Source organism: Hypomesus nipponensis, chromosome 16 (genome assembly GCF_054491055.1).
Source record: "Hypomesus nipponensis isolate SF chromosome 16, ASM5449105v1, whole genome shotgun sequence".
In the NCBI taxonomy this organism is placed as follows: Eukaryota; Metazoa; Chordata; class Actinopteri; order Osmeriformes; family Osmeridae; genus Hypomesus; species Hypomesus nipponensis.
This window is the reverse complement of record NC_140376.1, coordinates 6,312,913-6,339,272: the sequence shown is the minus strand read 5'-3', so window position 1 is coordinate 6,339,272 and position 26,360 is coordinate 6,312,913. Positions and strand designations below refer to the sequence as shown.

General features: G+C 45.9%; 3 protein-coding genes across 3 annotated transcripts; all 3 read left to right on the top strand.

Annotated features, from left to right (window-relative positions):
- Positions 1-89: 89 nt before the first annotated feature.
- On the top strand, positions 90-2,679 carry sft2d2a (SFT2 domain containing 2a). Its single transcript, XM_084676037.1, has 8 exons — positions 90-315; positions 515-604; positions 1,006-1,091; positions 1,301-1,382; positions 1,666-1,701; positions 1,923-1,981; positions 2,086-2,115; positions 2,317-2,679. Exons 1-8 carry the CDS (start codon positions 250-252, stop codon positions 2,354-2,356), a joined length of 489 nt encoding a protein of 162 aa, XP_084532163.1. The 5' UTR covers positions 90-249; the 3' UTR covers positions 2,357-2,679.
- Positions 2,680-2,829: 150 nt separating this feature from the next.
- Positions 2,830-14,479, top strand: LOC146254561 (ATP-dependent chromatin remodeler CHD1l-like). Its single transcript, XM_084675458.1, has 26 exons — positions 2,830-3,027; positions 3,801-3,913; positions 4,037-4,143; positions 4,691-4,802; positions 4,959-4,990; positions 5,094-5,175; positions 5,697-5,859; positions 6,151-6,306; positions 6,434-6,526; positions 6,704-6,800; positions 7,079-7,152; positions 8,068-8,178; positions 8,763-8,877; positions 9,048-9,201; positions 9,453-9,621; positions 9,816-9,961; positions 10,253-10,416; positions 10,547-10,734; positions 10,911-11,009; positions 11,372-11,442; positions 12,808-12,893; positions 13,103-13,184; positions 13,468-13,503; positions 13,725-13,783; positions 13,888-13,917; positions 14,117-14,479. The coding sequence occupies exons 1-26, from the start codon at positions 2,934-2,936 to the stop codon at positions 14,154-14,156; spliced, it is 2,673 nt and encodes an 890-aa protein (XP_084531584.1). The 5' UTR covers positions 2,830-2,933; the 3' UTR covers positions 14,157-14,479.
- Positions 14,480-14,629: 150 nt separating this feature from the next.
- chd1l (chromodomain helicase DNA binding protein 1-like) lies at positions 14,630-26,351 on the top strand. Its single transcript, XM_084676252.1, has 25 exons — positions 14,630-14,827; positions 15,601-15,713; positions 15,844-15,950; positions 16,498-16,609; positions 16,766-16,797; positions 16,901-16,982; positions 17,294-17,456; positions 17,748-17,903; positions 18,031-18,123; positions 18,301-18,397; positions 18,676-18,749; positions 19,665-19,775; positions 20,360-20,474; positions 20,645-20,798; positions 21,050-21,218; positions 21,413-21,558; positions 21,850-22,013; positions 22,144-22,331; positions 22,508-22,606; positions 22,969-23,039; positions 23,532-23,646; positions 23,844-23,952; positions 24,109-24,351; positions 24,881-24,962; positions 26,129-26,351. The coding sequence occupies exons 1-25, from the start codon at positions 14,734-14,736 to the stop codon at positions 26,249-26,251; spliced, it is 3,012 nt and encodes a 1,003-aa protein (XP_084532378.1). The 5' UTR covers positions 14,630-14,733; the 3' UTR covers positions 26,252-26,351.
- The last annotated feature ends 9 nt before the right edge of the window (positions 26,352-26,360 follow it).

Below are 26,360 nucleotides of genomic sequence, written 5' to 3'. Positions count from 1 at the left end.
GCCATGTTGTAATTTCAATTCAATTTGAATTCAATTTGTCTGCTTCATTTGTTGGATAAATCATAGCTGACCCCTTTGGCCACAGTCAACAGATGTGACCGTGAGCCTATCATTCGCAAGACGGATGTAAACAGGGCTAACAGGTGGCAGACTCTCAAGAATGTCCGTGACGCCTTCAAGAGTGAGCTCGCACAATTTGAAGGGAAGTAAATGTAATCGTGCCTACTGATACATCACATTATAGCCATCATGGACAAACTAAAGTCAGTTTTAAGCGGCGAAGAGGCACGGAATGAAGACCGCAATATTTTAGAGGTATGTTTTCAAATCCAGCGTAATTTTTAAGATTTAATCTAGACCACTAGAGAATGACTTATTGGTCTGTAATCAAAACATGTAATTTTTTTTAGAAAGAACAACAAAACATTTCAAATCTTCACTGAGAATAACTTTGTTAAAATTAGGTTATATAAAAGGTAATTAAAATCGATTGACACATTTCACGTTATTGCAGGCAGCGAACGAAGCTTCCACTTTAGGCTGGGGTACACGCATAAAAGGATTCATCGGCTGTTTCGTGATTGGCGTTGTTTGCACTATATTGGTGAGAACGCAGTATGTAGGCTACATGATATAGGCTACAGTTGGTTTCTCTGTATCAAGGCTTCCATACTCCATTGTTCTATTAAAAGCTGAAGAAAGTAATGTGGAACTACTGGTTTGTCTTGCTTTGGAGACTGCAGACATGCAGTAAAACTCTTCTTTCACTGTTTACAACCCTACTTAGTCTCAATCTTGATGGTGGGGAGTTGTGTATATAATATCAGTTTGACAAAAAAGGACAAATAAATCATACATAAATGACAGTTTATTACATATGATGTAAACTGTTGGTGGTTACTCTTATCTACAAACCTGAACTTCAGTAGGCCTAATTTTAGCCCATAAAAACACTACTGTCCTTGAATCCCGTAACTTGCTGTATGTCTCTGCTTGCCTTTGTAGGGAGTATGTACGCTGTTCATTCCAAAGATTGGAATCATTCTATTCATCGTCTTTTACACATTTGGAAATGTCTGCTCCCTATGCAGGTGCGACCCACTTCTAATTGCTTTCACACACAGACGACACAAGATGTATTTATTTTTTTACTGTAAATGTGGATATACAGATGCAGAATCCATGTCAGGAACACCATATTAAAACATACAAAGACGACAATATTTGGGAGAGTTAGACTGCTGTGTTGCCTGGCCTCTTATACAGCAGGAGAGATGTGATGGTGTGAATCTTCCCACAGCACCATGTTTCTGATGGGCCCAGTGAAACAGTTGAAGAGGATGTGTGACAAAACGAGAGCTCTGGCTACCACCATCATGCTGGTGAGTCATCAGCAGTGCCTGGGTTTGGCCTTCTGGTCTTTTCCTTTCATTTTCTGTCAAAGTGTCCATTGAGGGAATTGGAAAACATTTGTTGTCTAAAGAAAAATACTGGATTTTCAAGCCATTTCAATGGCCTCAGACGCAGTAATGATCGTTTTGATAATTCCCGTAAGATCCAAAGGCCTAAAGCCATGTTCACGATAAGCTACTTGTAGGGTGGCTTGTGTATTCATGCAAGCAGTTTGGAAGCCTTACATCTGAAAAGGTCTCTTCTGTGTTCTAGACTTGTCTTGTGTTGACCCTCTGTGCTGCATTCTGGGTAAGTTGGGATCCCAACCAATAGCATAACAGCACTCACATGCTTTATGCATAGACATATATACATGTATGTATATATGTCTATGGTTTTATGTACGAGACAGGGGATGGGTTTGCATGAACAATAAGTTGAATAAAACATTGTCATGGTGGCATGGTATAGCTTGTGATGGTTACAAGGAGTTTCTTACAGTTGGTGAATGTAGCTTTTTTTTCTTTTAGTGGAAGAACTTTGGTCTTGCTCTGCTGTTCTGCATCTTGCAAGTCTTAGCATTTGCCTGGTATGTAATTTTTAATTAATATCAATTGTGGTTTTGTTTTCTTATGAGTACTATGTTGGGGTGCATAGTGGTTTGTTTCAAACTGACTTTTGTATCATCTGCAGGTATGGCTTGTCGTACATTCCATTTATAAGGTTTGTCATTTTTTATGTTTTTCACTTTGGCCAAGAGGTTTCACTGGCAATTTAGAACATTAAAATTGTTTTTCTTGAAGGAAAAGTACAAGTGATTCTTGATTACTATGGCCACACTCTGACATTTTCTGTTCTATTTTATTTAACTATAATTATTATTTTAATATTATCCAATCATTTTCTGTTCTGTTTATTTCTCAGGGATGCAATACTGAAGCTTTTTACCTTGTGTGTGAAGTGAAGAATCACAGATGAAGGACGTTTGACGTTTGCTATTCTTCAACACAATTTCATTTGGGTTTTTCTATACTGCCATTGGTTCTCAAGACAATAACTTCTGCAGAAAGGATGACTCAGTTGTATTTGGTTAGCTTTCTAACTATCTTCAAACGTCTACAAAAGTTTCAAAGTGTTATTTTTAATGCGTTTTTAATGGTTGGCTATTAACAATATTAGGATGCTAGATTAGGCTACTTTCTCTCATTGATTGTTCTCAGAGAAGGCCTAAAACTTCGATGGTTTCACTGATTTAATGTATTATGATAATAAATGTACTGAAATGTCTATTTATTTGATTATCAGATCGAACTACCGTTATTTCATCGTACTTTGAAATTGGGATGTCTTTGATATTAATCTTACCCTGAGTCCAATGGGGGGTGTTGCGATGATGGTGACTATCTTATCAAAACGTGCACACCCATGTGACCATCGGATGCGGAAGTCACATTCTAAGCAAACTTTGGCGCTTGACGCAGAGAATATATTTCTTACTATAGTTAGTTAAATACAAAAGTTTGTTCAAATCGGAAAATAATATGACAAGTTTCACTCAGAAAGTAAAAGACAGTGTGCCAGATAAACCGACGATAAATCTTGGCGAAAGCGACTTGCAGAAATGGGGCTTGCAAGGTATTGACTTTAATTAATTAATTACTTCATTACTGACACAGCAGTTGTATCCCGAATGTAGGCTATGTAAACCAAATAGACTATATACATGATATAAACAGTGGCAGCCTTGATGATCTAGTTGGTGGCTGGTCTGTAAGAACGAGCGATAGAAAAGAATGAGCAGTAGGCTAACTGTTTACATAACTTTACAGCTGCACCATTGGTGTGGTCCAAATACCGGTGTTCCAGGTTCCCCTGTTCCCTCTTCCTTGCGCGTGCACAACGTCATTACGTTTTCTCTTGTTGCTTGGTTGAGCTCAATGTGATTTATATAATCTCGTGTGTTTATATTACAGTCTGATGTACAGATGCAACTTGTATAATCAATAATGATTACAGCAACATACATAACCAGCATCACTGTATTGTTTTATAAATGGCCAGACTGTAATATACGGGGGTGGAACCTCTTTCCGCAGGCCTCCAGGGAAGACTGTTCCCCCCGTGTTCTCAGTGTAAAAGACAGGTGTATAGATGAAAAGTATAACACACGATGATCAATGTAAAATAATGAATGAAAGATGAGTATCCTCATGTGTATCCTGGAAAGTAGGTGGAGTACACTCTAAGCCAACACACAAGATTATATAAATCACATTCAGCTCAACCAATCAACAAGAGAAAACGTACTGAATTCGCACAAGGAAGGGGGAACAGAGGAGCTGACTTCTCCAGAACAGCGGTCTTAAATATACCTGTCTTCTAACATGAACTCGGTCGTGTCTCCTCAGGGATAACGCTGAGAACGTATCAGTTGGATGGAGTGAGGTGGCTCGTTCAGTGCCTTAAGAATCAAGAAGGATGCATTTTAGGGGACGAAATGGGTCTGGGCAAGACTTGTCAGGTGTTGGCACGGCAACCCGTCACTCTCATGCAAAAAAAAAAAAAAAAAGATGTCACTGTGCAAGAGCAGACTATGATTTGGAGTAGACGGTGACTGTGTGTCTGTGTTTTACTCCTCCCACAGACCATCTCTCTGCTGGTGTACATGAGCGGAGCGATGGGGATCAAGGGGCCGTTTCTGGTGCTCAGCCCGCTCTCTGTCATGGACAACTGGAGAACAGAGATGAAACGGTGGTTTGGCAACACAGCAAACACGAGTTTTATGGTGAAGGAGGATGTCAGATAGTAGTCTAAAGATATACAGCATATACAGAGTAAACCTACTTTTTATTGGACACAGATTAGACCCACATCCATACACTACTACTGGAACAATAGTAAGCATTTCTGCAATTAATAGAGGATGCACAATTCTTCACTCACCCCTTGATTTTCGGTTAAGAATACTCTCTGCTGTCTGTTTATCCTGGTAACTAGACAGCTTTATAAACATGTCCTGGTACTGCCACTGGGGGGAGACTATTCCAAAGTTTGTGTTCTGGACAGGGAGGTGTACAGTACATGCTCTCTCTACGGTACTGGGGGGAGAGCATGACTGCGGTTCCAAAGGTTCTTCCTGTACTGTATATATGCCCTGTTTTATGTCACTTTCCATAAAAGCATCTGCTAAATGAATACAGTGTCAAATATGAAAGATTGATGCAATCTCCAGGAATTTGATTGTTCTTTTGGCAGCGGGCCAAACACAATGTTTTTCATACGTCTGTGATCTCCTTAGTTTTTCTCCAGGGCTGACGGTTTTGAGTTACACTGGAGACAAGGACACGAGGGCGGAGCTACAGAGAAACATGGACACCATGGACTTTCAGGTTCTGCTGACTACCTATGAGGTGATCCTTAATGGCATGTCCCGATATTGTAAATAAATGCACCTGTCTTTATGTATCCAATTTAACACCCTTTTTTTATATGTTGTTGGATTTGTATCTGTTATTGATTGAGTTGTGTTGTTGTTAATTGGTTGGACTCCGTCTTTCCTTTGTCAGCTGTGTCTCAAAGACGCCACGTTCATAAAGAAGTGAGTGATGATCTTTGTTTCCTACAGAATGCACAGCAATAATACTTTGAATGACAATGAATCATAGTTTAATAAACACATTTTGCGTTGCTCTTTCCTTAAGGCGGAAATGGAAGATTCTCGTTGTAGACGAGGCCCACAGGCTGAAGAATCAGAACTCGTTGTTGCACAAAACCCTGACTGAGGTATCAGAACTACCTTTGCAGGGTCCCCCACCTCCAATCCCCTCACACTACTCACCCTCCCTCCCTCCCTCCCTCCCTCCCTCCCTCCCTCCCTCCCTCCCTCCCTCCCTCCCTCCCTCCCTCCCTCCCTCCCTCCCTCCCTCCCTCCCTCCCTCCCTCCCTCCCTCCCTCCCTCCCTCCCTCCCTCCCTCCCTCCCTCCCTCCCTCCCTCCCTCCCTCCCTCCCTCCCTCCCTCCCTCCCTCCCTCCCTCCCTCCCTCCCTCCCTCCCTCCCTCCCTCCCTCCCTCCCTCCCTCCCTCCCTGTCTCCCTGTCTCCCTGTCTCCCTCCCTGTCTCCCTCCCTGTCTCCCTCCCTGTCTCCCTCCCTGTCTCCCTCCCTGTCTCCCTCCCTGTCTCCCTCCCTGTCTCCCTCCCTGTCTCCCTCCCTCCCTGTCTCCCTCCCTCCATGTCTCCGTCTCTCCCTGTCTCCCTCCCTGTCTCTCCCTGTCTCCCTCCCTGTCTCCCTCCCTGTCTCCCTCTCAGTTTTCTGTGGGCTTTAGAGTCCTGTTGACTGGGACCCCCATCCAGAACAACCTGCTGGAGGTTTACTCCCTGCTCAACTTCATCCAGCCCAGCCTTTTCGCCGCCGACGAGAAGGACAACTTTGTTGACACGTACGCCCACGTACAGTCCCAACCTTCTCTTGGTATGCTGCTGCGCAACCCGCTGATCTTCTCTCAACACTCCATGAATGACAGAGCTATATCATCCGCTCAACACAATACATGAAATCAGCCTGTGGCGCTGTCATAGTTACAACTTGTTTTTGTCGCTCTCGAGTTTCCGCCGTTTGAATTTACATCGGGATTAGCAAAGTGTGTGGAACGGAATCGAATGTCATCGAGTCAGCTTCAAATGAAACGAATCTTCATGGTGCAGGGTAGAATCATCGGCCCAATAGAGTCTCCTGTGGTCACTCCCGCACTTCTGTCCCCAGCCAGCGATCTCCAGAGCATCCTGCAGCCCTTCCTGCTGCGCAGGGTGAAGGCCGAGGTGGCTGCCGACCTGCCCAGGAAGACAGAGCTGGTGGTGTACCACGGCATGTCAGCCCTGCAGAAGAAGTACTACAAGGCGCTCCTGATGAAGGACCGCGGTGAGGCCGGTCGGCCGGACGGGTGATCTGTACCTGGGTGCTTTTGCCTGAGATCGGTCGGAGAAGGTTAAGGGACCAGTTGAGTGAGTGAGTGAGTGAGTGAGTTTGTTTTGTTTTGCATCTCCAGATGCCTTCGGACGTGAGGAGGCCGGCAAGACACGACTGTTGAATATCCTGATGCAGCTGAGGAAGTGCGTGGACCATCCCTACCTGTTTGACGGTGAGGGCCCGCCGCTGTTGCCACTTCATCACGGGGTCGAGGAGGAACTTGCTTTCGCCACATGAGCGCTGACCTTGCCTCTTATCACTCCCCCCCCTCGGCCTCCCTCCTCTCTTCCTTCCTCCATGCCCCCCCCCCCTCCTCCCTTGGCTCTCCTCCCCCGCTCCGCCTGAGAAGGTGTGGAGCCTGAGCCCTTTGTGATGGGGGAGCATCTTGTCGAAGCCAGTGGGAAGCTCTGTCTGCTGGACAGCATGCTGTCCTATCTACATGAAGGGTCTGTCCTTTCTCCACCTCTCTTGCCTAAATGCACATCAACAGATGCAGATCAACAGATCACCCGAGGACCAAAATATCATCAGTCTATCTGATCGCCATACTAACAGATAACCAAATAACCAACAGATTGCCATTATATCAACATAATACTCTTATATCATTTGCTTACCCAATTGCCAAGAGGTTACAATTCTGTCAACAGAATACCGTTCTTTTAAGAGGAGCCCTGTTTATACTTGTCTCTCGTGACTTCCTGGCTTCCATGTGTCTGTCCAGGGGCCATCGTGTGTTGCTGTTCTCCCAGCTGACCAGGATGCTGGACATAGTGCAGGACTACATGGAGTACCGAGGTAGGCCTCCCCTCTGAAAACCACTTCAATGATGGGTTCTCCTTGGCAAGGACTGTCTAGTGTGGGGGGTTACAGTACCCTGTGTTTCTAAAGTTGTGTGAGTGATGAACGCTTTGAAGCGTATGACAACTTCTTTCACGGGTTGACAGATTAATGGCAGCATCATACTTAATGATAAATTTGTTATTGGCGTTTGTCGGAGAAATTAAGAATGTGATGTTTTATACTGAATAATAATACAGATGCTTAGTAGTTTGTCAGCAGATAACAGAGCCCCCCAAACTAGACTCTAGGCTGTCTTATCACCCTGGGGGAAGGGTGAGCATTTGTTCAGACTAGAAGATGTTGGGGGTTTGTTTGTTTTAAGGAGATGCTGTTTGACAAGGACTAAGATGGGGTGCAAGGTCTGGAGACCATTTGTTGACACTTATGTGAGGGAGCTTTTACGACATCAAGAGATCCTGTTGTGTTTCAATCAGGGTTGATGTCGTAAACACGCACGCACTCTAACACGCACGCACCCACGCGCGCCAGGTCTATGCAAGGAGCCAATGAAGAAGAGCCATGGAACATTTGCATGCCTTTGTCTTAACCAATGACTGTAAAGAGCGGTTCTGCTTAAATAGCTAGCTGGCGCAACATGCTAGCAGACAAACTTTGTAGCACAATGGCGTGTGATGTTTTTGTCTCCTTGTGGACCGGCCGCAAGCAATAAACTTTCTTGAACTTGTTCACCGACTGACTGTGCAATGCTTGATAAATTAATATTTCTGACAGCGTTGGCTCACGCTTAGTTTTTCTTCACAGGCCCCAACATATTCTCCCCAGGCCCCAACATATTCTCCCCATAACCCACCTTTTATTTGTTTTGTACACATGTATTAATCATACATTCCTGCGGTTGTTTCTGTGCAGGATACAGCTACGAGCGCCTGGATGGCTCTGTCAGAGGAGAGGAGAGGAACCTGGCTATCAAGAACTTCAGCAGCAAGGATGTGTTTGTCTTCCTGCTCAGCACCAGAGCAGGTTGGCGGTCACCATCACCCTAACATACAACAAACAACATTTGTATCTTAATTATTGCACCTACCCTGCCAAAATATGTATATTTACGTCTTCTGTTCCTGTCACAGCCTCCCTCAAATCGATTTTCCCACCACCATCACCTGCGTACTCCGATTTCCTTATCTGTTACTTAAGCTCTGACTGTTAACAGCAAAAGCCACATAGAGATTAGACGTAGACAGGAAGTCCTGTTTGTAGGCTAGCAGTTCCTTGGCTCTTACGCAGATAATGAAAGTAAAGAGGCTGCCTCTACGTTTTTTCAGATCACCCCGAATCCCATGATTTTTCTCTTCTGTGTAGCAAGCAAAATTCTCACGCAATTCTCAGTTGCGTGATGTTCAGCACTGTGCTGTTGCATACCAGTGACTGGAGTCGACATCTTATATAAGGCGTGGCAAGACACCCAATCTCGTTCCCTTTCTGTCTCTCTCTGAAAAGCTCTGACAGACATCCTCCGAATGAACAATGCCAGGCTTTGACGGCCTGGCATTGTTCATTCCCCACGCCGTCTAAGCCGGGCTTGTTCACCTGTGTCCGCTGTGTAGGGGGAGTAGGGATGAATCTGACCGCTGCGGACACGGTCATCTTCATGGACAGCGACTTCAACCCCCAGAATGACTTGCAGGCAGCTGCGCGTTGTCATCGCATTGGTCAAACCAGGTAAGAAGTCAGAGGTGCTTTTTCCTCACAAAAAAACAAACAAACAAAAAAACTCACGGTTGATTCCTGTTCCTGGTGTCTAGTTATCCAAACAGCTTTTGAGTCATTGCGTCTGCAAAATAAATCAAATAAAATCCGAATGTACATGTGATCGCTGGTGATGCTCGCAGGGCTGTGAAGGTGATCCGTCTCCTGGGTAGAGACACGGTGGAGGAGATTGTGTATTCCCGGGCCGTGTCCAAGCTGCGCCTCACCAACACGGTGATCGAGGAGGGCCGCTTCTCCCTGCTGGAGAAGGCCCAGTCTGCTGCTGCCGGGCTTCAGGTCAGGCAAACCTGGCAACCGCAGTGCAAACCTGGCAACCGCAGTCAGCCTGCGTCCTGCATGCATCTACACTGCATGACATCTACCGTCGGACAGCCACACCTCTCTAACTACTGCAGTTGGAAGTTCTCCTGTTCCATTTCCTCACATCTATTTTTCTCTACCATTTGCAGAAAGAAAGTGATAGAGGAAAGAGGACATTAATATCTATCTCACTAACTCCCTCGCTCTCTCTGGTTTCTTGGCCAAAGTTGAGTGAGGTCCTCAAGTTCGGAGTAGACAAGCTGCTGTCGTCCGAGGAGAGTACGGTCCAGGAAGTGGACCTAAGTTTGATCCTGGGTCCGTCACGGGGCGGGGAGTGGCTATCCAACGATGACCTGCCCAGGGTAGAAGAGGAGGACTCCGAACCCGACAGCCAGAGTGAGTATCCACTGCGTTGATTCGAGAATCAAACCCGGAGAATCTCCCATGTGAGAGGCCAGCACTAACCATTAAGCTACAATGGGACATCAGTGTGGGCCTCGAACCCACGGAACAGTTTACGCAGCATGGCAGGTTGGAGCTTTGCTTCGTTGAGCTGGGTGGAACCTCCTCACCACCTCTGTGTCCTCCAGACCACATGTACTGCTTTGAGGGGAGAGACTACTCCAGGGACCCCAGCTCTGAGGACCAGCGCAGCTTTGAGAAGCTGCTGGAGGAACAGCTGGAGGGGCAGGACGAGGCAGGACGAGAGGGGCGCGCTCTGCGCCACAACGCTGGAGTAAGCTGCCTCCGCTACACACATACATACACACACACACACAAGAAACACATGTAGCTACCACACACAAGTAAGCACGCCCCCCCTGTCTGCGCGTCAATGTTCCGTAATGTTTTAGCCAGACCTCAGATAATATGAACGTGTTCACCATTCAAATTCATTATGTGTCATATAAGTTGCGTTCAGTTCATCGTTCTCATAAAAATGTACTCGTTCATGCACAACACTGGTTACATCAAAGCGTGTTGCTCGTATCCCAGCTTGAGGCTGTTGCATTGTGGGTAATATCAGGGCTCTCTGGCGGGGCGTCTGGGGCTGGCGCCAAGGAAGAGGAAGATCCTGAGCGAGGCAGAGCTGGAGGCGAGGAGGAAGAGGGGGCAGGAGGCTGCGGCCAAGAGGGCCAAGCTACTGGAGGACAGGAAGAGGAACCAGCAGGAGCAGAAACAGAAGAAGAAGTAAGGAAGCAGCTGTACACACCTGAGAAGGCCCGCCTCTCCTCGGACTTTAACCGTTGAGGTGTGTTCGTGTGCGTGTGTGTGTGTGTGTGTGTGTGGGGGGGGTGTCTGTGTTCGGGGTCTCATGCAGGATGGCGTGGTGGGAATCTTGCGGGTACAGATCCAGGTGCTTACCCTCGGGGGAAAGCGAGGAAGAGGAGGAGGAGGACGGCAGCATCTCCTCCACAGATTCCGAGCACACGGCCATCCGCTACGTGCTGGGGGACGTGACCCATCCGCATGCCACCGGCGGTGACGCCATCATAGTACACTGTGTTGGTATGTCAACCCGTATTCTCGGCCATATTCTCCCAGATACTCTAGAAGCAGAGATAGTGTCGAACAGTCGGCGTTTTCTGCTTTCAATTATCTGGGAGAACAGTAGGGGCACCGAAGCGTGTTGTCTGCGTTGTGTTTCTGTTGGCTCCCTGATGTTGGCTGTTGTTGGCTCGTAGATGACTCCGGAAGGTGGGGCAGGGGCGGGCTGTTCTCAGCACTGGAGACACGTTCCGATGAGCCACGCAAACAGTACGAGCTGGCAGGAAAGATGAAGGGTGAGATGTGGTCACAGTCCCAGAGACTCCTACCTAGTACCTGGTGTTTACACCACACCTTACTGTGTACTCTCCTACCTACCCAGTATGTACACCACACCTAAGTATGTATACTCCTAACCACCTAGTGGGTTAACTACTCCCTAATGTGTACTCTCCTACCTACCCAGTATGTACACCACACCTAAGTATGTATACTCCTAACCACCTAGTGGGTTAACTACTCCCTAATGTGTACTCTACACCTCAGTCCCAAAGACATGTAGTGTACACCACAGTGGATCAGCAGGCACAGGCCATTGCAGCTCTTAACAGGTTTGTCCTTGTATGTCCTGTTTTTTTTCTTCGCCGTCTTGTTCAAGATCTGGAACTCGGGCGTGTGCTGCTGTTCCCGATAGACGACCGACAGTCCAGACTGGATGGCCGAGACCATGTGAGTTGTGTGTCAGAGAGCAGAGGGGTGAAAACATCTGCTAAACGATTACACTACAGCTAGCCAAGAACACATGCAACCGCAGCCCGACATAATCAGAATCAGAGAATCAGAGTTTGGTTTAATTCGCCATGTAGGTTTACACAAACAAGCATTTACTGTGGCCGGAAGGTGCAAACAATAAACATATACGGATCTTCAATTAAAAAGTATAAAATACAGTAGTCTTAACTTATCCTAGGATCTAACAATCTAAAAAATAAAACAATGTAAATTATAAAATATAAATAAAAGATATATAAAAACAATAATAGGAATATGAATGGGCAATATTGCAAATAAGGTGGCTTGTGCAACAAGTGTCAGATGGACTAATAATATATATTAGGCCAACATCAACATGCTCTAGTTTTCCATGGAAGCGAAATAACACAACAATTCAAAGGAATTCTCTTAATGACATGGTTTTGTACGGCTCTGTCACCACCACAGCTGGCCCTGGCAGTGGCACAGCACAGAGATCAGACAACCTGTCTGGTATCCTGCTGCAATCCCTCGAGGAATCCCTCAAGACAATCTCTCTTGAGGCGAGACGGAAAAAAGGTAGCGTCTGATCTCACCGTTGCGTGCGGGCCCGATGCCAAAGGAGCGACGCAGAAATGAACTCCGATCAATCACAGTCGATCACAAGTGTCACTCAAACATTCAAGCCAATCCTTTGTGGTGCGAACGGATATATGGAGTCATTCGTTTCCCGTTGAGGCAAGTCACCACTCTGTCTTCTCCCTCTGTTCTTTTAGCGAGAATAACTTTGTTAAAATTAGGTTATATAAAAGGTAATTAAAATCGATTGACACATTTCACGTTATTGCAGGCAGCGAACGAAGCTTCCACTTTAGGCTGGGGTACACGCATAAAAGGATTCATCGGCTGTTTCGTGATTGGCGTTGTTTGCACTATATTGGTGAGAACGCAGTATGTAGGCTACATGATATAGGCTACAGTTGGTTTCTCTGTATCAAGGCTTCCATACTCCATTGTTCTATTAAAAGCTGAAGAGAGTAATGTGGAACTACTGGTTTGTCTTGCTTTGGAGACTGCAGACATGCAGTAAAACTCTTCTTTCACTGTTTACAACCCTACTTAGTCTCAATCTTGATGGTGGGGAGTTGTGTATATAATATCAGTTTGACAAAAAAGGACAAATAAATCATACATAAATGACAGTTTATTACATATGATGTAAACTGTTGGTGGTTACTCTTATCTACAAACCTGAACTTCAGTAGGCCTAATTTTAGCCCATAAAAACACTACTGTCCTTGAATCCCGTAACTTGCTGTATGTCTCTGCTTGCCTTTGTAGGGAGTATGTACGCTGTTCATTCCAAAGATTGGAATCATTCTATTCATCGTCTTTTACACATTTGGAAATGTCTGCTCCCTATGCAGGTGCGACCCACTTCTAATTGCTTTCACACACAGACGACACAAGATGTATTTATTTTTTTACTGTAAATGTGGATATACAGATGCAGAATCCATGTCAGGAACACCATATTAAAACATACAAAGACGACAATATTTGGGAGAGTTAGACTGCTGTGTTGCCTGGCCTCTTATACAGCAGGAGAGATGTGATGGTGTGAATCTTCCCACAGCACCATGTTTCTGATGGGCCCAGTGAAACAGCTGAAGAGGATGTGTGACAAAACGAGAGCTCTGGCTACCACCATCATGCTGGTGAGTCATCAGCAGTGCCTGGGTTTGGCCTTCTGGTCTTTTCCTTTCATTTTCTGTCAAAGTGTCCATTGAGGGAATTGGAAAACATTTGTTGTCTAAAGAAAAATACTGGATTTTCAAGCCATTTCAATGGCCTCAGACGCAGTAATGATCGTTTTGATAATTCCCGTAAGATCCAAAGGCCTAAAGCCATGTTCACGATAAGCTACTTGTAGGGTGGCTTGTGTATTCATGCAAGCAGTTTGGAAGCCTTACATCTGAAAAGGTCTCTTCTGTGTTCTAGACTTGTCTTGTGTTGACCCTCTGTGCTGCATTCTGGGTAAGTTGGGATCCCAACCAATAGCATAACAGCACTCACATGCTTTATGCATAGACATATATACATGTATGTATATATGTCTATGGTTTTATGTACGAGACAGGGGATGGGTTTGCATGAACAATAAGTTGAATAAAACATTGTCATGGTGGCATGGTATAGCTTGTGATGGTTACAAGGAGTTTCTTACAGTTGGTGAATGTAGCTTTTTTTTCTTTTAGTGGAAGAACTTTGGTCTTGCTCTGCTGTTCTGCATCTTGCAAGTCTTAGCATTTGCCTGGTATGTAATTTTTAATTAATATCAATTGTGGTTTTGTTTTCTTATGAGTACTATGTTGGGGTGCATAGTGGTTTGTTTCAAACTGACTTTTGTATCATCTGCAGGTATGGCTTGTCGTACATTCCATTTATAAGGTTTGTCATTTTTTATGTTTTTCACTTTGGCCAAGAGGTTTCACTGGCAATTTAGAACATTAAAATTGTTTTTCTTGAAGGAAAAGTACAAGTGATTCTTGATTACTATGGCCACACTGACATTTTCTGTTCTATTTTATTTAACTATAATTATTATTTTAATATTATCCAATCATTTTCTGTTCTGTTTATTTCTCAGGGATGCAATACTGAAGCTTTTTACCTTGTGTGTGAAGTGAAGAATCACAGATGAAGGACGTTTGACGTTTGCTATTCTTCAACACAATTTCATTTGGGTTTTTCTATACTGCCATTGGTTCTCAAGACAATAACTTCTGCAGAAAGGATGACTCAGTTGTATTTGGTTAGCTTTCTAACTATCTTCAAACGTCTACAAAAGTTTCAAAGTGTTATTTTTAATGCGTTTTTAATGGTTGGCTATTAACAATATTAGGATGCTAGATTAGGCTACTTTCTCTCATTGATTGTTCTCAGAGAAGGCCTAAAACTTCGATGGTTTCACTGATTTAATGTATTATGATAATAAATGTACTGAAATGTCTATTTATTTGATTATCAGATCGAACTACCGTTATTTCATCGTACTTTGAAATTGGGATGTCTTTGATATTAATCTTACCCTGAGTCCAATGGGGGGTGTTGCGATGATGGTGACTATCTTATCAAAACGTGCACACCCATGTGACCATCGGATGCGGAAGTCACATTCTAAGCAAACTTTGGCGCTTGACGCAGAGAATATATTTCTTACTATAGTTAGTTAAATACAAAAGTTTGTTCAAATCGGAAAATAATATGACAAGTTTCACTCAGAAAGTAAAAGACAGTGTGCCAGATAAACCGACGATAAATCTTGGCGAAAGCGACTTGCAGAAATGGGGCTTGCAAGGTATTGACTTTAATTAATTAATTACTTCATTACTGACACAGCAGTTGTATCCCGAATGTAGGCTATGTAAACCAAATAGACTATATACATGATATAAACAGTGGCAGCCTTGATGATCTAGTTGGTGGCTGGTCTGTAAGAACGAGCGATAGAAAAGAATGAGCAGTAGGCTAACTGTTTACATAACTTTACAGCTGCACCATTGGTGTGGTCCAAATACCGGTGTTCCAGGTTCCCCTGTTCCCTCTTCCTTGCGCGTGCTCAACGTCATTACGTTTTCTCTTGTTGCTTGGTTGAGCTCAATGTGATTTATATAATCTCGTGTGTTTATATTACAGTCTGATGTACAGATGCAACTTGTATAATCAATAATGATTACAGCAACATACATAACCAGCATCACTGTATTGTTTTATAAATGGCCAGACTGTAATATACGGGGGTGGAACCTCTTTCCGCAGGCCTCCAGGGAAGACTGTTCCCCCCGTGTTCTCAGTGTAAAAGACAGGTGCATAGATGAAAAGTATAACACACGATGATCAATGTAAAATAATGAATGAAAGATGAGTATCCTCATGTGTATCCTGGAAAGTAGGTGGAGTACACTCTAAGCCAACACACAAGATTATATAAATCACATTCAGCTCAACCAATCAACAAGAGAAAACGTACTGAATTCGCACAAGGAAGGGGGAACAGAGGAGCTGACTTCTCCAGAACAGCGGTCTTAAATATACCTGTCTTCTAACATGAACTCGGTCGTGTCTCCTCAGGGATAACGCTGAGAACGTATCAGTTGGATGGAGTGAGGTGGCTCGTTCAGTGCCTTAAGAATCAAGAAGGATGCATTTTAGGGGACGAAATGGGTCTGGGCAAGACTTGTCAGGTGTTGGCACGGCAACCCGTCACTCTCATGCAAAAAAAAAAAAAAAAAAAAAAAAGATGTCACTGTGCAAGAGCAGACTATGATTTGGAGTAGACGGTGACTGTGTGTCTGTGTTTTACTCCTCCCACAGACCATCTCTCTGCTGGTGTACATGAGCGGAGCGATGGGGATCAAGGGGCCGTTTCTGGTGCTCAGCCCGCTCTCTGTCATGGACAACTGGAGAACAGAGATGAAACGGTGGTTTGGCAACACAGCAAACACGAGTTTTATGGTGAAGGAGGATGTCAGATAGTAGTCTAAAGATATACAGCATATACAGAGTAAACCTACTTTTTATTGGACACAGATTAGACCCACATCCATACACTACTACTGGAACAACAGTAAGCATTTCTGCAATTAATAGAGGATGCACAATTCTTCACTCACCCCTTGATTTTCGGTTAAGAATACTCTCTGCTGTCTGTTTATCCTGGTAACTAGACAGCTTTATAAACATGTCCTGGTACTGCCACTGGGGGGAGACTATTCCAAAGTTTGTGTTCTGGACAGGGAGGTGTACAGTACATGCTCTCTCTACGGTACTGGGGGGAGAGCATGACTGCGGTTCCAAAGGTTCTTCCTGTACTGTATATATGCCCTGTTTTATGTCACTTTCCATAAAAGCATCTGCTAAATGAATACAGTGTCAAATATGAAAGATTGATGCAATCTCCAGGAATTTGATTGTTCTTTTGGCAGCGGGCCAAACACAATGTTTTTCATACGTCTGTGATCTCCTTAGTTTTTCTCCAGGGCTGACGGTTTTGAGTTACACTGGAGACAAGGACACGAGGGCGGAGCTACAGAGAAACATGGACACCATGGACTTTCAGGTTCTGCTGACTACCTATGAGGTGATCCTTAATGGCATGTCCCGATATTGTAAATAAATGCACCTGTCTTTATGTATCCAATTTAACACCCTTTTTTTATATGTTGTTGGATTTGTATCTGTTATTGATTGAGTTGTGTTGTTGTTAATTGGTTGGACTCCGTCTTTCCTTTGTCAGCTGTGTCTCAAAGACGCCACGTTCTTAAAGAAGTGAGTGATGATGTTTGTTTCCTACAGAATGCACAGCAATAATACTTTGAATGACAATGAATCATAGTTTAATAAACACATTTTGCGTTGCTCTTTCCTTAAGGCGGAAATGGAAGATTCTCGTTGTAGACGAGGCCCACAGGCTGAAGAATCAGAACTCGTTGTTGCACAAAACCCTGACTGAGGTATCAGAACTACCTTTGCAGGGTCCCCCACCTCCAATCCCCTCACACTACTCATCCTGCCTCCCTCCCTCCCTCCCTCCCTCCCTCCCTCCCTCCCTCCCTCCCTCCCTCCCTCCCTCCCTCCCTCCCTCCCTCCCTCCCTCCCTCCCTCCCTCCCTCCCTCCCTCCCTCCCTCCCTCCCTCCCTCCCTCCCTCCCTCCCTCCCTCCCTCCCTCCCTCCCTCCCTCCCTCCCTCCCTCCCTCCCTCCCTCCCTCCCTCCCTCCCTCCCTCCCTCCCTCCCTCCCTCCCTCCCTCCCTCCCTCCCTCTCAGTTTTCTGTGGGCTTTAGAGTCCTGTTGACTGGGACCCCCATCCAGAACAACCTGCTGGAGGTCTACTCCCTGCTCAACTTCATCCAGCCCAGCCTTTTCGCCGCCGACGAGAAGGACAACTTTGTTGACACGTACGCCCACGTACAGTCCCAACCTTCTCTTGGTATGCTGCTGCGCAACCCGCTGATCTTCTCTCAACACTCCATGAATGACAGAGCTATATCATCCGCTCAACACAATACATGAAATCAGCCTGTGGCGCTGTCATAGTTACAACTTGTTTTTGTCGCTCTCGAGTTTCCGCCGTTTGAATTTACATCGGGATTAGCAAAGTGTGTGGAACGGAATCGAATGTCATCGAGTCAGCTTCAAATGAAACGAATCTTCATGGTGCAGGGTAGAATCATCGGCCCAATAGAGTCTCCTGTGGTCACTCCCGCACTTCTGTCCCCAGCCAGCGATCTCCAGAGCATCCTGCAGCCCTTCCTGCTGCGCAGGGTGAAGGCCGAGGTGGCTGCCGACCTGCCCAGGAAGACAGAGCTGGTGGTGTACCACGGCATGTCAGCCCTGCAGAAGAAGTACTACAAGGCGCTCCTGATGAAGGACCGCGGTGAGGCCGGTCGGCCGGACGGGTGATCTGTACCTGGGTGCTTTTGCCTGAGATCGGTCGGAGAAGGTTAAGGGACCAGTTGAGTGAGTGAGTGAGTGAGTGAGTTTGTTTTGTTTTGCATCTCCAGATGCCTTCGGACGTGAGGAGGCCGGCAAGACACGACTGTTGAATATCCTGATGCAGCTGAGGAAGTGCGTGGACCATCCCTACCTGTTTGACGGTGAGGGCCCGCCGCTGTTGCCACTTCATCACGGGGTCGAGGAGGAACTTGCTTTCGCCACATGAGCGCTGACCTTGCCTCTTATCACTCCCCCCCCTCGGCCTCCCTCCTCTCTTCCTTCCTCCATGCCCCCCCCCCCTCCTCCCTTGGCTCTCCTCCCCCGCTCCGCCTGAGAAGGTGTGGAGCCTGAGCCCTTTGTGATGGGGGAGCATCTTGTCGAAGCCAGTGGGAAGCTCTGTCTGCTGGACAGCATGCTGTCCTATCTACATGAAGGGTCTGTCCTTTCTCCACCTCTCTTGCCTAAATGCACATCAACAGATGCAGATCAACAGATCACCCGAGGACCAAAATATCATCAGTCTATCTGATCGCCATACTAACAGATAACCAAATAACCAACAGATTGCCATTATATCAACATAATACTCTTATATCATTTGCTTACCCAATTGCCAAGAGGTTACAATTCTGTCAACAGAATACCGTTCTTTTAAGAGGAGCCCTGTTTATACTTGTCTCTCGTGACTTCCTGGCTTCCATGTGTCTGTCCAGGGGCCATCGTGTGTTGCTGTTCTCCCAGCTGACCAGGATGCTGGACATAGTGCAGGACTACATGGAGTACCGAGGTAGGCCTCCCCTCTGAAAACCACTTCAATGATGGGTTCTCCTTGGCAAGGACTGTCTAGTGTGGGGGGTTACAGTACCCTGTGTTTCTAAAGTTGTGTGAGTGATGAACGCTTTTAAGCGTATGACAACTTCTTTCACGGGTTGACAGATTAATGGCAGCATCATACTTAATGATAAATTTGTTATTGGCGTTTGTCGGAGAAATTAAGAATGTGATGTTTTATACTGAATAATAATACAGATGCTTAGTAGTTTGTCAGCAGATAACAGAGCCCCCCAAACTAGACTCTAGGCTGTCTTATCACCCTGGGGGAAGGGTGAGCATTTGTTCAGACTAGAAGATGTTGGGGGTTTGTTTGTTTTAAGGAGATGCTGTTTGACAAGGACTAAGATGGGGTGCAAGGTCTGGAGACCATTTGTTGACACTTATGTGAGGGAGCTTTTACGACATCAAGAGATCCTGTTGTGTTTCAATCAGGGTTGATGTCGTAAACACGCACGCACTCTAACACGCACGCACCCACGCGCGCCAGGTCTATGCAAGGAGCCAATGAAGAAGAGCCATGGAACATTTGCATGCCTTTGTCTTAACCAATGACTGTAAAGAGCGGTTCTGCTTAAATAGCTAGCTGGCGCAACATGCTAGCAGACAAACTTTGTAGCACAATGGCGTGTGATGTTTTTGTCTCCTTGTGGACCGGCCGCAAGCAATAAACTTTCTTGAACTTGTTCACCGACTGACTGTGCAATGCTTGATAGATTAATATTTCTGACAGCGTTGGCTCACGCTTAGTTTTTCTTCACAGGCCCCAACATATTCTCCCCAGGCCCCAACATATTCTCCCCATAACCCACCTTTTATTTGTTTTGTACACATGTATTAATCATACATTCCTGCGGTTGTTTCTGTGCAGGATACAGCTACGAGCGCCTGGATGGCTCTGTCAGAGGAGAGGAGAGGAACCTGGCTATCAAGAACTTCAGCAGCAAGGATGTGTTTGTCTTCCTGCTCAGCACCAGAGCAGGTTGGCGGTCACCATCACCCTAACATACAACAAACAACATTTGTATCTTAATTATTGCACCTACCCTGCCAAAATATGTATATTTACGTCTTCTGTTCCTGTCACAGCCTCCCTCAAATCGATTTTCCCACCACCATCACCTGCGTACTCCGATTTCCTTATCTGTTACTTAAGCTCTGACTGTTAACAGCAAAAGCCACATAGAGATTAGACGTAGACAGGAAGTCCTGTTTGTAGGCTAGCAGTTCCTTGGCTCTTACGCAGATAATGAAAGTAAAGAGGCTGCCTCTACGTTTTTTCAGATCACCCCGAATCCCATGATTTTTCTCTTCTGTGTAGCAAGCAAAATTCTCACGCAATTCTCAGTTGCGTGATGTTCAGCACTGTGCTGTTGCATACCAGTGACTGGAGTCGACATCTTATATAAGGCGTGGCAAGACACCCAATCTCGTTCCCTTTCTGTCTCTCTCTGAAAAGCTCTGACAGACATCCTCCGAATGAACAATGCCAGGCTTTGACGGCCTGGCATTGTTCATTCCCCACGCCGTCTAAGCCGGGCTTGTTCACCTGTGTCCGCTGTGTAGGGGGAGTAGGGATGAATCTGACCGCTGCGGACACGGTCATCTTCATGGACAGCGACTTCAACCCCCAGAATGACTTGCAGGCAGCTGCGCGTTGTCATCGCATTGGTCAAACCAGGTAAGAAGTCAGAGGTGCTTTTTCCTCACAAAAAAACAAACAAACAAAAAAACTCACGGTTGATTCCTGTTCCTGGTGTCTAGTTATCCAAACAGCTTTTGAGTCATTGCGTCTGCAAAATAAATCAAATAAAATCCGAATGTACATGTGATCGCTGGTGATGCTCGCAGGGCTGTGAAGGTGATCCGTCTCCTGGGTAGAGACACGGTGGAGGAGATTGTGTATTCCCGGGCCGTGTCCAAGCTGCGCCTCACCAACACGGTGATCGAGGAGGGCCGCTTCTCCCTGCTGGAGAAGGCCCAGTCTGCTGCTGCCGGGCTTCAGGTCAGGCAAACCTGGCAACCGCAGTGCAAACCTGGCAACCGCAGTCAGCCTGCGTCCTGCATGCATCTACACTGCATGACATCTACCGTCGGACAGCCACACCTCTCTAACTACTGCAGTTGGAAGTTCTCCTGTTCCATTTCCTCACATCTATTTTTCTCTACCATTTGCAGAAAGAAAGTGATAGAGGAAAGAGGACATTAATATCTATCTCACTAACTCCCTCGCTCTCTCTGGTTTCTTGGCCAAAGTTGAGTGAGGTCCTCAAGTTCGGAGTAGACAAGCTGCTGTCGTCCGAGGAGAGTACGGTCCAGGAAGTGGACCTAAGTTTGATCCTGGGTCCGTCACGGGGCGGGGAGTGGCTATCCAACGATGACCTGCCCAGGGTAGAAGAGGAGGACTCCGAACCCGACAGCCAGAGTGAGTATCCACTGCGTTGATTCGAGAATCAAACCCGGAGAATCTCCCATGTGAGAGGCCAGCACTAACCATTAAGCTACAATGGGACATCAGTGTGGGCCTCGAACCCACGGAACAGTTTACGCAGCATGGCAGGTTGGAGCTTTGCTTCGTTGAGCTGGGTGGAACCTCCTCACCACCTCTGTGTCCTCCAGACCACATGTACTGCTTTGAGGGGAGAGACTACTCCAGGGACCCCAGCTCTGAGGACCAGCGCAGCTTTGAGAAGCTGCTGGAGGAACAGCTGGAGGGGCAGGACGAGGCAGGACGAGAGGGGCGCGCTCTGCGCCACAACGCTGGAGTAAGCTGCCTCCGCTACACACATACATACACACACACACACAAGAAACACATGTAGCTACCACACACAAGTAAGCACGCCCCCCCTGTCTGCGCGTCAATGTTCCGTAATGTTTTAGCCAGACCTCAGATAATATGAACGTGTTCACCATTCAAATTCATTATGTGTCATATAAGTTGCGTTCAGTTCATCGTTCTCATAAAAATGTACTCGTTCATGCACAACACTGGTTACATCAAAGCGTGTTGCTCGTATCCCAGCTTGAGGCTGTTGCATTGTGGGTAATATCAGGGCTCTCTGGCGGGGCGTCTGGGGCTGGCGCCAAGGAAGAGGAAGATCCTGAGCGAGGCAGAGCTGGAGGCGAGGAGGAAGAGGGGGCAGGAGGCTGCGGCCAAGAGGGCCAAGCTACTGGAGGACAGGAAGAGGAACCAGCAGGAGCAGAAACAGAAGAAGAAGTAAGGAAGCAGCTGTACACACCTGAGAAGGCCCGCCTCTCCTCGGACTTTAACCGTTGAGGTGTGTTCGTGTGCGTGTGTGTGTGTGTGTGTGTGTGGGGGGGGTGTCTGTGTTCGGGGTCTCATGCAGGATGGCGTGGTGGGAATCTTGCGGGTACAGATCCAGGTGCTTACCCTCGGGGGAAAGCGAGGAAGAGGAGGAGGAGGACGGCAGCATCTCCTCCACAGATTCCGAGCACACGGCCATCCGCTACGTGCTGGGGGACGTGACTCATCCGCATGCCACCGGCGGTGACGCCATCATAGTACACTGTGTTGGTATGTCAACCCGTATTCTCGGCCATATTCTCCCAGATACTCTAAAAGCAGAGATAGTGTCGAACAGTCGGCGTTTTCTGCTTTCAATTATCTGGGAGAACAGTAGGGGCACCGAAGCGTGTTGTCTGCGTTGTGTTTCTGTTGGCTCCCTGATGTTGGCTGTTGTTGGCTCGTAGATGACTCCGGAAGGTGGGGCAGGGGCGGGCTGTTCTCAGCACTGGAGACACGTTCCGATGAGCCACGCAAACAGTACGAGCTGGCAGGAAAGATGAAGGGTGAGATGTGGTCACAGTCCCAGAGACTCCTACCTAGTACCTGGTGTTTACACCACACCTTACTGTGTACTCTCCTACCTACCCAGTATGTACACCACACCTAAGTATGTATACTCCTAACCACCTAGTGGGTTAACTACTCCCTAATGTGTACTCTCCTACCTACCCAGTATGTACACCACACCTAAGTATGTATACTCCTAACCACCTAGTGGGTTAACTACTCCCTAATGTGTACTCTACACCTCAGTCCCAAAGACATGTAGTGTACACCACAGTGGATCAGCAGGCACAGGCCATTGCAGCTCTTAACAGGTTTGTCCTTGTATGTCCTGTTTTTTTTCTTCGCCGTCTTGTTCAAGATCTGGAACTCGGGCGTGTGCTGCTGTTCCCGATAGACGACCGACAGTCCAGACTGGATGGCCGAGACCATGTGAGTTGTGTGTCAGAGAGCAGAGGGGTGAAAACATCTGCTAAACGATTACACTACAGCTAGCCAAGAACACATGCAACCGCAGCCCGACATAATCAGAATCAGAGAATCAGAGTTTGGTTTAATTCGCCATGTAGGTTTACACAAACAAGCATTTACTGTGGCCGGAAGGTGCAAACAATAAACATATATGGATCTTCAATTAAAAAGTATAAAATACAGTAGTCTTAACTTATCCTAGGATCTAACAATCTAAAAAATAAAACAATGTAAATTATAAAATATAAATAAAAGATATATAAAAACAATAATAGGAATATGAATGGGCAATATTGCAAATAAGGTGGCTTGTGCAACAAGTGTCGGATGGACTAATAATATATATTAGGCCAACATCAACATGCTCTAGTTTTCCATGGAAGCGAAATAACACAACAATTCAAAGGAATTCTCTTAATGACATGGTTTTGTACGGCTCTGTCACCACCACAGCTGGCCCTGGCAGTGGCACAGCACAGAGATCAGGCCAACAACCTGTCTGGTATCCTGCTGCAATCCCTCGAGGAATCCCTCAAGACAATCTCTCTTGAGGCGAGACGGAAAAAAGGTAGCGTCTGATCTCACCGTTGCGTGCGGGCCCGATGCCAAAGGAGCGACGCAGAAATGAACTCCGATCAATCACAGTCGATCACAAGTGTCACTCAAACATTCAAGCCAATCCTTTGTGGTGCGAACGGATATATGGAGTCATTCGTTTCCCGTTGAGGCAAGTCACCACTCTTTCTTCTCCCTCTGTTCTTTTAGCGAGCGTTCACTTGCCGAGGATCGGCCACTCCACCAAAGGGTTTAACTGGTATGGGACTGAGAGGCTGATCAGAAAGCACCTGTCGTCCCAGGGTGTGTCCACCTCCATGTATCCTCACAGCACCGCAACACTTCACTGTGCCACGGCGTCGTTGAACAAACGCGTGTGTCTAAATACCTGGCTTCCATCCAAAACCGTCGAAATGTTATTGTTTTCTTTTTGGGTTGGTTGTGTTTATGTCGCCTTACCTGAACTGCTTATTAGATACTACTACAGCAGGACCGCGTCTGCTAAGGCTACACAGGCAGCAGTACCCGGTAGCTCCACAGGAGGGGCGTTGTCTCCGGCGCGGTCCCCAGGATCGGACGGGCCCAGTGCGGGGGAGGAGGAGGAGTGTGAGGGGGGCCCTGGAGGCTCCGGCCTGCCTGACTTCATGAAGGGAGTTCACGTCTTCTTCTACAACCTGGCTGCCTCGGAGCGGAAGCGGCTGGCTCGTTACCTTCTGTCATATCCTTCACCACAGCTGCCTGTGCTGGTATTTCGCTGGAAGGCTTCCTATCATATGTTTTTAAATCTAACCTCTGTAGATGAACATGAATTTACCCATGGATGTGTCCATGGGATGGGTTTAGCTCGGTGGTAGAGCGTGCAGATCAAGAGGTTGCTGGTTCAAACCCCCCCTGCACGTGACATTAGGATAAAAGCTTTATCTTTTTATCTTCTTTTTTTCTCAGTTTTTCTTTAGCTTTTCCTTTTTTGGTTGAAATGATTGTTTTTATTCAATTAAATTTGCCCTTTCTTGCTTTTTACCTGTCGCATTTTGAGATTTTAGTTAATATAAAGTGCATTATAAATACTATTATTATTTATTATTATTAAAAGCATCTGCTAAGTTGAGTACATTCACTTATTAATACACCCTTGAAGCAGATGAGGGGGGGGGGTGTATTTCGCACCCAAATTAAAAGTTTGAGGTCTGCTTGTTTGATAAGTCTTGATAAGTCTGTTGTCAGCCTGCTCCTTAACCCTGGCCCACGTATGATGGCGAGGAGGAGGAGGTCATGAGTTCAGAGGTCACACACATTGTCGCCGAGGTGGAAAGTCCCATCCACGCACAGGTGAGTGGACTGTTGCTAGTATTTCGTTATGTTTTGAGTAATTATCTCCAGGGGCCAGTTGTTTAAAAAATGTAATCTGGATCAGAATTATCTGGATTTTGAAATCCCATGTTTGCCATCCAGGATCAGGTAATCCGTTTTTCAAAGCAACATTGGATTGGATCACCCTGATCCAGATACATCTTTTTCAAGATGACCAAATCTGGATTCCCAGTGTTGTAAAAGACTACGTACTACGTGTGTTTCAAAATCTGAAAAAAAAGGTTAAATGTCCAATAAATAACTAAATTTAAGAACTTTCAAAGTTAGTCCTCGGTTGTGGAGAGACCAGCTTTTTGATACTCTACTTTTTGGAGGCGGATCTCAAGTTTGGCTTTGGTTTGCTGAAGTTGGGAAAGAGTGATTTGTTCCTCTGCCAGAATAATCTGTACTTCTGCTCTTACATATAAATGTGTACAAATTACATGATACAAATGTAGTTCTCTGACTAATTTCAAGTTTTATTACATTTTGTTGCTTAAATCCACCCTGAATCCACCATTCTGCTGGGATCTTGATTTTATGGATCAAAGGTATCCCAATCCTACATTTTAAAAAGTTTTGAACAACACATATTGAAGGTTTGATCCAGATCAAAACCAAGATTGCATTACGTGATATACATTTTAGAATCCTTTTGTTTTAGAATCCATTTGTTTTTGAACAACTCATTTTCAAGATTTGATCCAATCCAAAAGCGTAATCCGATCAGATCACTTCAACAACTGGCCCTAGAATGTTTGCACAAAGTCAAGTTGTGTAGCCTACTAGCCACAACGCTTCAGCAGTTATGTAGGCCTAATGTCATGATGCAGTTCAGGGCCGGCCCAAGCCTTTATGGGGCCTTAAGCAAAATTGATTTGAGGGCCCCTCAGCGTCGCTTATTGTTACCGATAAAAAAAAAGAATATATATATTTTTACATAATACATGAAACTGTAATTTCATTTGCTCTTGGGGGTCCTCTGGTAGCCACAGGGGCCTTAAGCAGCTTCTTAGTTCGCTTGTGCCTTGGGCCGGCCCTGATGCAGTTAGAATGATGAGGGTGATGATGTTGACTGGGGTGATAATGACTCTTATGATGGAGGTGATGGTGATGAATATTCTGTCGGTTCCTCCTACTCCCAGGAGCTCAGGGAACTCGTGCAGAAGTTTCCTCAGGCATTCCCCACACGCAAGTTGTGGCTGGACACCTGCTTCTCTAGGCAGAGGAACGTGGACCATCAACAATTTATGCATCTAATCAGTTAACGTTGAGCTGTTAGCCTAATTGCTTTGTAGATTTTTTTGAGGTAAAAATAAAATTGAAGTATGTTGTTTTAGGAATAAAATCTGTAATGCTCTTACCAAATGTTTTTTT

What these genes read in the sequence shown, in the direction of transcription:
- sft2d2a (XM_084676037.1), top strand. Translation starts at nt 250, where the DNA reads ATGGACAAACTAAAGTCAGTTTTAAGCGGCGAAGAGGCACGGAATGAA. An exon ending in TGGCTACCACCATCATGCTG is followed by an intron (nt 1,383 to 1,665) that starts GTGAGTCATCAG and finishes TCTGTGTTCTAG; the next exon opens with ACTTGTCTTGTGTTGACCCT. An exon ending in TCGTACATTCCATTTATAAG is followed by an intron (nt 2,116 to 2,316) that starts GTTTGTCATTTT and finishes TTTATTTCTCAG; the next exon opens with GGATGCAATACTGAAGCTTT.
- LOC146254561 (XM_084675458.1), top strand. Translation starts at nt 2,934, where the DNA reads ATGACAAGTTTCACTCAGAAAGTAAAAGACAGTGTGCCAGATAAACCG. An exon ending in GGACTACATGGAGTACCGAG is followed by an intron (nt 7,153 to 8,067) that starts GTAGGCCTCCCC and finishes GTTTCTGTGCAG; the next exon opens with GATACAGCTACGAGCGCCTG. An exon ending in GCTGGCAGGAAAGATGAAGG is followed by an intron (nt 11,010 to 11,371) that starts GTGAGATGTGGT and finishes GTCTTGTTCAAG; the next exon opens with ATCTGGAACTCGGGCGTGTG.
- chd1l (XM_084676252.1), top strand. Translation starts at nt 14,734, where the DNA reads ATGACAAGTTTCACTCAGAAAGTAAAAGACAGTGTGCCAGATAAACCG. An exon ending in CTCCGAACCCGACAGCCAGA is followed by an intron (nt 21,219 to 21,412) that starts GTGAGTATCCAC and finishes TGTGTCCTCCAG; the next exon opens with ACCACATGTACTGCTTTGAG. An exon ending in CATCATAGTACACTGTGTTG is followed by an intron (nt 22,332 to 22,507) that starts GTATGTCAACCC and finishes GTTGGCTCGTAG; the next exon opens with ATGACTCCGGAAGGTGGGGC.